The 10,715-nt window shown below is 45.6% G+C and overlaps 2 protein-coding genes across 4 annotated transcripts in view; one reads left to right on the forward strand and one right to left on the reverse strand.

Moving 5' to 3' along the window:
* The window catches only part of LOC123758679 (uncharacterized), a 465,943-nt gene that overhangs the window by 186,166 nt on the left and 269,062 nt on the right, over window positions 1–10,715 (forward strand). Inside the window, exon 2 of one of the 3 annotated variants that reach the window (XM_069334424.1) lies at window positions 478–917. The exons of the other annotated variants lie outside the window; for them this stretch is intronic. The gene's annotated coding sequence lies outside the window, so the exon portion shown is untranslated. The remainder of the gene's footprint in view (window positions 1–477; window positions 918–10,715) is intronic. 3 annotated transcript variants of the gene reach the window in all.
* Window positions 1,308–10,715, reverse strand: part of LOC138370205 (misshapen-like kinase 1) — a 26,801-nt gene continuing 17,393 nt past the window's right edge. Inside the window, exon 3 of the mRNA XM_069334200.1 lies at window positions 1,308–1,759. Coding sequence (XP_069190301.1) covers window positions 1,308–1,759 — 452 coding nt within the window. The remainder of the gene's footprint in view (window positions 1,760–10,715) is intronic.

Genomic DNA, 10,715 nt, shown 5'->3' on the forward strand with positions numbered 1-10,715 from the left:
AATAGATGGAAACCTGGTTTGATCTTTTAATGGCAGGAGTTTGGAGTTGGAAAATGTCAAAGTTTTGAGGACTCGTAAAACTGTGAGTTTTATCCTTGTTAGTCGCGTTCTTTTTTATTTTTGTATAATTAGTCTTCAGATGAATAGTTTGGAAAAAAAATTATCAGTGAAATAATTCATCATTGAATCGTTCTCTAAGTAGGAGAGCTTTCTTAATATAATAGTTTAGTCACTGTAGGTGTTTCACAGTGGAATAGAAACGTAGTTGAAGAATTTCTCAGCGGAATATTCTTCTAAGTGGAATAATTTTAAATTCTTGTTATTTGTGAACAATTTTCCCCAATTTTAAACTACCTTCGACTAGCGAGAGCAGCCGACATAATGACTTACAGCAATTAACCCAACAACTCAACTTATAATTGTGAAATTTAACGATGTTTATTAGAGTTGGGATTCTTGGACTATTCTTATTTACAGGAACTCCTTCAAGCACTATTAAAGCTTCATCACAAAGCTTCAAGCTGCTTCGTTTCTCGGTGTCGTTACCGGCGGTCCAACTCGTTCGTAAACTCAGTCGCAATATCGAGAAAATTGTGATTGCGACGAAGTGATTCATCGAAGCCTTAAACCGGAGCCGGCTACTGCAGTATTACACCTCGCGCTGTTATGGTGACAGTTTTGGAAACGGTAGGCAGTTAAGGTGATCAAAGTCTGGAATCGGTGATTCCCTGCCTGTAATAGGCTCTGAACGTTACCATTCTGGTAGAGGTGTCCTCTCCTCCTATCCTCTGACTCACTGAGGTAGCAGCAACGCCTAGCCGCCCCTAGCCGACCCCTAGCCGACCCCTAGCCGGCCCTAACCGACCCCTAGCCGCCCCTAGCCGACCCCTAGCCACATCACCCATCCCACCCTGAAGGTAAGCACGATCATATTCTCAACTTTATGGCGTATTTCTAACTTTTATGTCAGTCGTTTTCTTGATTAACTTTCTTATATTTTTTTCTCTGTTTCCTTATTCTACCGGAGGAAAAAATTGCCTCCATATTCATCGATAAAGCTGGATAGTTTCCTGGATAATAGTTTACAGTTACTGAAATCTCCAAAACCTAACCACTTGGGCTGGACGGTAGAGCGACGGTCTCGCTTCATTCAGGTCGGTGTTCAATCCCCGACCGTCCAAGTGGTTGGGCACTATTCCCTTCCCTCCGTCCCATCCCAAATCCTTATCCTGACCCCTTCCCAGTGCTATATAGTCGTAATGGCTTGGCGCTTTCCCCTGATAGTTCCTTCCTTGAGTCTCCAAAGATTATTTTGGTTTTTGATCCAAGTTTAGTGCTGAGTTTGTGTGAGCACTGAGCACTGGGCGCTGAGCACTGGGCGCTGAGCACTGAGCACTGGGCGCTGAGCACTGGGCACTGGGCGCTGAGCACTGGGCGCTGAGCACTGGGCGCTGGGCGCTGAGCACTGGGCACTGGGCGCTGAGCACTGGGCGCTGAGCACTGGGCACTGAGCACTGGGCACTGAGCACTGGGCACTGAGCACTGGGCACTGAGCACTGGGCACTGAGCACTGAGCACTGAGCACTAGGTACTGAGCACTGAGCAATGAGCACTAAGTACTGAGCACTGAGCACTGGGCACTGAGCACTGGGCACTGGACACTGAGCACTAGGTACTGAGCACTGAGCACTAAGTACTGAGCACTGAGCAATGAGCACTGGGCACTGAGCACTGGGCACTGGACACTGAGCACTAGGTACTGAGCAATGAGCACTAAGTACTGAGCACTGAGCAATGAGCACTGAGCACTTGGCACTGAGCAATACATGCCTCCACACAACACACACGTGTGGGGGGCCTCGAGGCTAAGTGGACAGCGCTCTGGGGTCGTAGTCCAAAGGGCCCGGGTTAGATTACCGGCAGAGGCAGAAACAAATAGGCTGAGTTTCTTTCATCCTTATGCGCCTGTTCAACTAGCAGTAAATAGATACCTGGGAGTTAGACAGCTGCTACAAGCTGCTTCCTGGGAGTGTGTGTGTGTGTGTGTGTGTGTGTGTGTGTGTGTGTGTGTGTGTGTGTGTGTGTGTGTGTGTGTGTGTGTGTGTGTGTGTGTGTGGAAAAAAAATCTGTTAATTGATTGACAGTTGAGAGGCGGGCCCAAAGAGCCAGAGCTCAACTCCCGCAAGCACAACAAGGTTAGGTTATCTTGAGGTTATCTTGAGATGATTTCAGGGCTTTAGTGTCCCCGCGGCCCGGTCCTCGACCTGGCCTCCACCCCCAGGAAGCAGCCCGTGACAGCTGACTAACACCCAGGTACCTATTTTACTGTTAGGTAACAGGGGGCATAGGGTGAAAGAAACTCTGCCCATTGTTTCTCGCCGGCACCTGGGATCGAACCCAGGACCACATGATCACAAGTCCAGCGTGCTGTCCGCTCGGCCGCCCGGCTCCCTAAGGTGAGTACACACATCCCAGGATGGAGCCCACCCTCATAAAATTAAAGTACTTGTAGTAACGATGTGCTCAATCGTATAAGTGTGTCGTGATGGACCAATATAAAGTAGACTTTTGTACTATTGAATTTGGACCAACCGGGAAACGTTGTTCTATTCATGTTACTAATGAACCCTAACCTAACCATCATAGGCTTATTGCTCGCTATCTGAGGCCTAGTATAGTACATATATGTACTATACTAGGCCTAATATAGTACGTATATGTACTATACTAGGCCTAATATAGTACATATATGTATTATACTAGGCCTAGGAATATTTAAGTTTGATTTTTTAGCTTCATATTTCCCAGACTATGAAGTGAATAGTACCAAATTCTACTTTCTATTTCTCCAATACGTCGAAGTTTGTACGTTGGTCCACAGAGTGACAAAAAGTACTTTCTTATCTGGAGGATAGGTCGCAGGATGTAGTCGTACCGGTTTTGTACTGGTACAACAGGTCGTACAGGTTGTGTAACTGAAGGTACCTATTTCCTGCTACTTGGACAGGGGCATCAGGGGAAAAGAAACATTGCCTATTTGTTTCTACCTCGTCCGGTAATCGTTCCTTAGGACTACAAACTCCGAGCGCTGTCCGCTCGGCCGGGAGGACCTTGTGTGTGGGAGAGAGAATAGGGAAGAGGAAGACTCGAGAAAGAGGGGGGGGGGATATATTGTGTGTATTTACCTAGTTGTGCTTGCGGGGGTTGAGCTGTGGCTCTTTGGTCCCCCCTCTCAACTGTCAATCAACTAATGTACAGGTTCCTGAGCCTACTGGGCTCCGTGTGTGTGTGTGAGTGAGTGTGTGTGTGTGTGTGTGTGTGTGTGTGTCAACTGTGAGTGTATGTTATTGTCTTCATTAATTTAAGGTCGTCATCGTCTTGAGACCTTAACGACTGGCGTCGTAGTCATCGTCACGTGTGGTGGTCGTCGCCATGGTCGGGGTCGTGGTGGTCGTCGCCTTATATGGTCGTTACCGCCAGGCCGGCCTCCTGAACGCTCATTACCTGTAATAACTCTCCAAAAGGTGCACAGATAAAGGTCGGCTGGCGCCTCCCTCCCCATTACCCGCCACAAGCTAAATATTCCCGCCACTCCTCACTCCCAATACACTCCGCCAGGGTATATGGCTTATACCTCCCCTTCAGGAAGAAGAGAAAGCTTAAATTCCATCCGGCAGGAAGAGAAAGCTTAAATTCCATCCGGCAAGAAGAGAAAGCTTAATCTCTCTTCCAGCTAAGCTGTTGGGAGCTTGTCTGGCTTCCTGCAGAACTGGGTTATTTAACTTCAAGGTGAATGGTGAGCTGTCATGCCTTCCAGTATGATTAAACTAGTCTGAGAAGGACTTTGGCTCCTTTACTTTTCACGAGGGATTCAACAGCACAATTTTTTCAAACACTGATAGGTGAAGTAGCAGCGAACTCACACACACATACACACGGAGCCCAGTAGGCTCAGGAACCTGTACATTAGTTGATTGATGGTTGAGAGGCGGGAGCAAAGAGCCAGAGCTCAACCCCCGCAAGCACAACTAGGTAAGTACACGAGCGGAACACGAACAAGGGGACACAGGTGGAGACTGAGTACCCAAATGAGCCACAGGGACGTTAGAAAGAACTTTTTCAGTGTCAGAGTAGTTAACAGGTTTAATGCATTAGGCAGTGATGTGGCGGAGGCTGACTCCATACACAGTTTCAAGTGTAGATATGATAGAGCCCAGTAGGCTCAGGAACCTGTACACCAATACGTTTAGAAAGACAGAAGAGAGACAGAGGGGACATGACAGGGACATACAAAATAGTTAGACAGATGAACTCTGGAATTAAACAAAGATTGCAGTAAAACCCATCTCCATTCAGAATTTTAAAAATATTATTGAAGCCCTTACCATAACCAGATTAGAGGCAGGAAGAGCCGGGGCCCAGTAGCTGAAGCTCTGCCCTGCAGCACAGATACAGGAGGATACAGAAACACTGTAACTCGGGCCATAATAGTTGTAGGTGAAGCTTATAAAAGCTGTGCCAACCGCAGCTTACTTCACAGTCCTGCCAGTCATGATTTCCCCGGAGTACACTCTACCAGTCACCCTGCAGCCTGCTCCCTGCAGCCTGCTCCCTGCAGCCTGCTCCCTGCAGCCTGCTCCTGCAGCCTGCTCCCTGCAGCCTGCTCCCTGCAGCCTGCTCCTGCAGCCTGCTCCCTGCAGCCTGCTCCCTGCAGCCTGCTCCCTGCAGCCTGCTCCCTGCAGCCTGCTCCCTGCAGCCTGCTCCCTGCAGCCTGCTCCCTGCAGCCTGCTCCTGCAGCCTGCTCCCTGCAGCCTGCTCCCTGCAGCCTGCTCCTGCAGCCTGCTCCTGCAGCCTGCTCCCTGCAGCCTGCTCCTGCAGCCAGCTCCCTGCAGCCTGCTCCTGCAGCCTGCTCCCTGCAGCCTGCTCCCTGCAGCCTGCTCCCTGCAGCCTGCTCCCTGCAGCCTGCTCCTGCAGCCTGCTCCCTGCAGCCTGCTCCCTGCAACCTGCTCCCTGCAGCCTGCTCCCTGCAGCCTGCTCCCTGCAGCCTGCTCCCTGCAGCCTGCTCCCTCAGCCTGCTCCCTCAGCCAGCTCCCTGCAGCCTGCTCCCTGCAGCCTGCTCCCTCAGCCTGCTCCCTGCAGCCTGCTCCCTGCAGCCTGCTCCCTCAGCCTGCTCCCTGCAGCCTGCTCCCTGCAACCTGCTCCCTGCAGCCTGCTCCCTGCAGCCTGCTCCCTGCAGCCTGCTCCCTCAGCCTGCTCCCTGCAGCCTGCTCCCTGCAGCCTGCAGCCTGCTCCCTGCAGCCTGCTCCCTGCAGCCTGCTCCCTCAGCAATGTTGGGCGCTCAGGGCAACAACCAGGGCATGGAACGTTATCCAGATCTTAAGAACATCTTAAGAACAGCTAGATCTTAAGAACATCTTAAGAACGTCTTAAGAACATCTAGATCTTAAGAACGTCTTAAGAACATCTAGATGTTAAGAACATCTAGATCTTAAGAACATCTTAAGAACATCTAGATCTTAAGAACATCTTAAGAACATCTAGATCTTAAGAACATCTAGATCTTAAGAACATCTAGATCTTAAGAACACCTAGATCTTAAGAACATCTTAAGAACATAGTAATATAGGACTCCACAGAAGGCTTGTTGACCCATTTGAGGCATTATTGACTTAAACACAACCACCCTCATTCCTGTGTATGTGTGACTGTCGGCTGAAGTAATCCAGGAGTCCTGAGTCTGTTAAGATATCCGGTGAGGGGTCACGTCTCTTGCTGCTCGTGAAGCCAATGTTTCACTTCACTTTTCTCTTCTTAAGTGACGTGATATTTAACTTATTCAGGTAAATCATGTCTCTCAGATCCCTGTAGTTGATGAGTTTGATGAGTTGATGGATATATACTCTTGCTGTAATTTATAAAATTGGTCTGACGTACGTAATTTGCAGTTTGTTAAGTGATTTCATATTTAGATTCGTGAAGGTAATCTTTACATTTGTCGAGCTTGGAGATTTCTGCGGTTCTTGGTATGCATGTCTTCTCCTCCACCTGTGTAAGTCACGTTCATTACCTTGTGTCTGGCCCTCCTTTCCTACCTGCACTGATAACCTTGCATTTGCTGGAGTTAAGCTCAAAATTCCACTTATGATCTTCATTTTTGCATTTAAGGTCTTTTAAGGTGTGGGTGTGTAAGAGTTTGTGTACTTAGCAGAATATCCAGCTCCTGGCCCAGGGACCAGATTCATGAAGCAGTTACGCAAGCACTTACGAACCTGTACATCTTTTCTCAACTTTGGTGGTTTTGTTTACAATTATTAAACAGTTAATGAGCTCCGAAGCACCAGGAGGCTGTTTATAACAATAACAACAGTTGATTGGCAAGTTTTCATGCTTGTAAACTGTTTAATAAATGTAACCAAAGCCGTCAAAGATTGAGGAAAGATGTACAGGTTCGTAAGTGCTTGCGTAACTGCCTTGATAGTTCCCTTCCCTGGTTTATTGTGATTCTGGTTTCTCTCTGATTTATCAGGTTGTTGCAGGTTGTTGCAGGTTTTAGAACAAAAATGATTCACAAACCAATCAATGCAAATTAGTTATATTTTCATATTCGAAATTTACAGGAACAATCATTCGCTAAAATCCGAAATTGGTATTTAGTCATTGAAGCTAAATGTGTATTTTGTAAATGAATAATACGTATGTATACTGTATGTATTATATATGTATATGTATTATATATGTATATGTATTATATAGGTGACATTATGAACGCCTTATACATGTTATCAAAAATTGAAATAAATTTGTATTGTAATCAACGAAAATCAAGACAAACTTTACAACTGAGTTTCCAAATTTAATTTTGTTTTGAGTTGTAAAGCAAACAATGAACGACGCCATGTAAACAACTCTGTCTTGTTTGATTGTTAAACGGTCGTTGTTAAGGTCACCTGAGGGTCGTTATGTGGTCTGTCAGGAGGGTATCGTAATGTATCGCTCTCTTCTCATAATGTATCGCTCACCTCATGATGTATCGTTCAACTCTCATAATGTATCGCTCTTTTCTCATAATACATCGCTCTTTTCTCATAATGCATCGCTCTCTTCTCATATTGTATCGCTCTCTTCTCATAATTCATCGCTCTCTTCTCATAATGCATCGCTCTCCTCTCATATTGTATCGCTCTCTTCTCATATTGTATCGCTCTCTTCTCATAATACATCGCTCTCTTCTCATAACACATCGCCCCTTCTCATAATGCATCGCTCTCTTCTCATATTGTATCGCTCTCTTCTCATATTGTATCGCTCTCTTCTCATAACACATCGCCCCTTCTCATAATGCATCGCTCTCTTCTCATATTGTACGCTCTCTTCTCATATTGTATCGCTCTCTTCTCATAATACATCGCTCTCTTCTCATAATACATCGCCCCTTCTCATAATACATCGGTCCATAGTATCACATTGGTTAATACGGCATCAAAAAATATATTGACTCTAAAATACGAAACCTGATTTTTTTCGAGGTTGGCGCCTGCTTATAAACTTTTATAGTACATAATATTCATAAATTTCTGCTCAGTTTGCATAACTTTGGCGCCAGTGTCAGCACGCGACCACAGTGGGGGTATGTGGGGCATGTTGTGGGGCATGTTGTGGGGGTATATGGGGCATGTTGTGGGGGTATGTGGGGCATGTTGTGGGGTATGTTGTGGGGGTTAGTAGGGTATGTTGTGGGGCATGTTGTGGGGCATGTTGTGGGGGTATGTGGGGCATGTTGTGGGGGTATGTTGTGGGGCATGTTGTGGGGCATGTTGTGGTGGTATGTTGTGGGGGTATGTGGGGCATGTTGTGGGGGTATGTGGGGCATGTTGTGGCGGTATGTGGGGGTATCACTGTGGAGGGAGGTGATCGAATAATTGACCACAAGAGACATGAACAAAGTAAAAAGATGGACTCCGTTCGAGTCTTCAGCCTTGGTCACAACTCTCAAGATGTCCAGGAACTTGTACTGGTGTTGACGGGTGGCTGAAAAGTGGTATCCAAGAGCTAAAGCTCAACCCCACAAATACTAGACTAGGAGGAGAGCGGTAAGTGGAATATTCTGAAGAAGTGGAAGAGGAGCATTCGAACGATAGCTGATGAGAGGGAGAGAGGAGGAGAGAGTGGTAGAAGGGGAGAGAGAGTGAGAGAGAGTGAGGGAGAGTGAGAGAGGGGGAGAGAGAGTGAGAGAGGGGGAGAGAGAGTGAGGGAGAGAGAGTGAGAGTGAGAGAGTGAGGGAGAGAGAGTGAGAGAGGGGGAGAGAGAGTGAGGGAGAGAGAGTGAGAGAGTGAGGGAGAGAGAGTGAGAGAGTGAGGGAGAGAGAGTGAGAGAGAAGGGCGGATATTGTAGGTAGGGAAAATTGTGTATATGGGGAGAGAGTATGACCAAGAGAGCAAGAACCAAGGAGGGCAAAAAGTGTGAGTTAACTTTATCAAGCTTAAGGTTTTACTTAGCTGATAACGAAACTTGATATCTTTAGGTGATAAGTTATACGAGTAAAGAGAGGGCTTTCAGGAGTCTTCATGAGTCTTCAGGAGCCTTCAGGGATCTCCAGGAGTCTCTAGGAGGATGGAATGGATGGAAGTATCAGGGGAATCCGCTATGAGTCTCTAGCAGGCGTGCATAGACTTCAAGAGAGTTCATTAGCCTTCAGAAAGCCATCGGAGGCTTCAGGAGCCTTCGGAACACTTCAGGAGCTTTCAAGAGGCTCCAGAGGCGCGAGGAGAGTTATTTTAGCATAAATTACTGAAAGAGAAGGAAGAGAAGGAATAAGAAATTGAAGAGAATGAGTAAGAAGAGCCGCAAGGAAGAGAGGTGGGAGGAATATGATTAGGTGGAAACTGTAGGAATATGATGATGAGAAAATGAAATAGAGTAGGAAGGTGACGAACATCTCGAAGAGAATTACAAAGAAGAGGAGAAAATGACGGGGATTAAGAAATAAGGGAAGATGACAGAAAGTTAATTACGAGGAGAAAATGCTCAAATATAAAAGGCAAAGACAAAGGGGGATAATAGCCAGGATAAAGATGATGGAAACAGAGAAATCAGAAGAGGGCCAATAAAAAAAAAGTTAGCGGGAGAGAAAAGGAAATTAATTTAGCTTTAGGGGAGGAAACTAGAGCAAATAATTAAGAAAACGGATGTAAACAAAGGAAGCACAAGGAGCAGAGACAGAGAATAAAGATATCTGTAATTGAACAAGAGGGAGAGAGAGAGAGAGTGTGTGTGAGAGAGAGAGAGAGACAGAGTGACAGAGAGAGAGAGAGAGTGTGTGTGTGTGTGAGAGAGAGAGAGAGACAGAGTGACAGAGAGAGAGAGTGTGTGTGTGTGAGAGAGAGAGAGAGACAGAGTGACAGAGAGAGAAAGAGAGTGTGTGTGTGTGTGTGAGAGAGAGAGAGAGAGACAGAGTGACAGAGAGAGAGAGAGAGTGTGTGTGTGTGAGAGAGAGAGAGAAACAGAGTGACAGAGAGAGAAAGAGAGTGTGTGTGTGTGTGTGAGAGAGAGAGAGAGAGACAGAGTGACAGAGAGAGAGAGAGAGAGTGTGTGTGTGTGAGAGAGACAGAGTGACAGAGAGAGAGAGAGAGTGTGTGTGTGTGTGAGAGAGACAGAGTGACAGAGAGAGAGAGAGAGTGTGTGTGTGTGTGAGAGAGAGAGAGAGACAGAGTGACAGAGAGAGAGAGAGAGAGAGAGGAACAAAGGTATGCTTACCTAAGGTAAAACACCAATTAACCCCCAGGATCATTGGATCATTAAGGTAGTTGTGAACTATGATAACTAACTTACAAATAAGTTATAATTACGAACACCTACAGCATAGTACAGTCATTGTAAATTACTAAACAATGCGACATTGTAGATGTATTCTGAGATAAAAGTAACTGTAGAAGCCATATTTTATGATAAATAGGTCATGTCCATTCATTATTCACTCATAAATATGACATTATAGATGACAGTACTGAGAAATTAAGCGTATTAAGTAGCACTAATACTGAAAAATTGAGAACTGTATTTTACACAAACACTGAGAAATTGGGCAGTGCACTATTTCACTGCAGATAACTCAAACACTGAGCAATAAGGCATTGTAATTAGCAGTAACGATGAGAAATTAGCATCAGAGATAATACATTAAACATATACTCCATACATAGAGTTGTATGAAATCTCGCCGGGAAATTATTAAGTAGAGAAAGGAGAAAGATTAAATCCAAATACCAATTAGAGAGAATAAGAAAACCTTTTGTTGTAAAGAGGAAGAATTAGAAGCGGAAGAAGAAGGAAGAGAAAAAAAATATGCATGAGGGAGACTTTGGAAAAATGTAATTAGCTTTTAGTGTTATGCAAATGAAGGTAAGAACAGGTAAGAACAGGTAAGAACAGTCTCAGTCCTAACTTAGAGAAGAAGAATCGTCAATAGATTCCATGTGGAGTGGTCAATAGACTTCAGGTCAGAGTGCCAATAGACTCCAGATCTAGTAGAGAGTAGACTCAGTGAATAGACTTCAAGTGATGCTTTCAATAATAGACACGTTAAGCAGACAATAGACATGTTAAGCAGGCAATAGACTCCAGGGTACATATTGACGTGTCGGGATTCCTTCAGAAGTCATTCAACACAAGACAAGGTTAGGCTATCGTTGGTTAGATAAAGTTAGATTAGCCTAAGT

The sequence above is a fragment of the Procambarus clarkii genome, chromosome 31 (genome assembly GCF_040958095.1).
Source record: "Procambarus clarkii isolate CNS0578487 chromosome 31, FALCON_Pclarkii_2.0, whole genome shotgun sequence".
Classification (NCBI taxonomy): domain Eukaryota; kingdom Metazoa; phylum Arthropoda; class Malacostraca; order Decapoda; family Cambaridae; genus Procambarus; species Procambarus clarkii.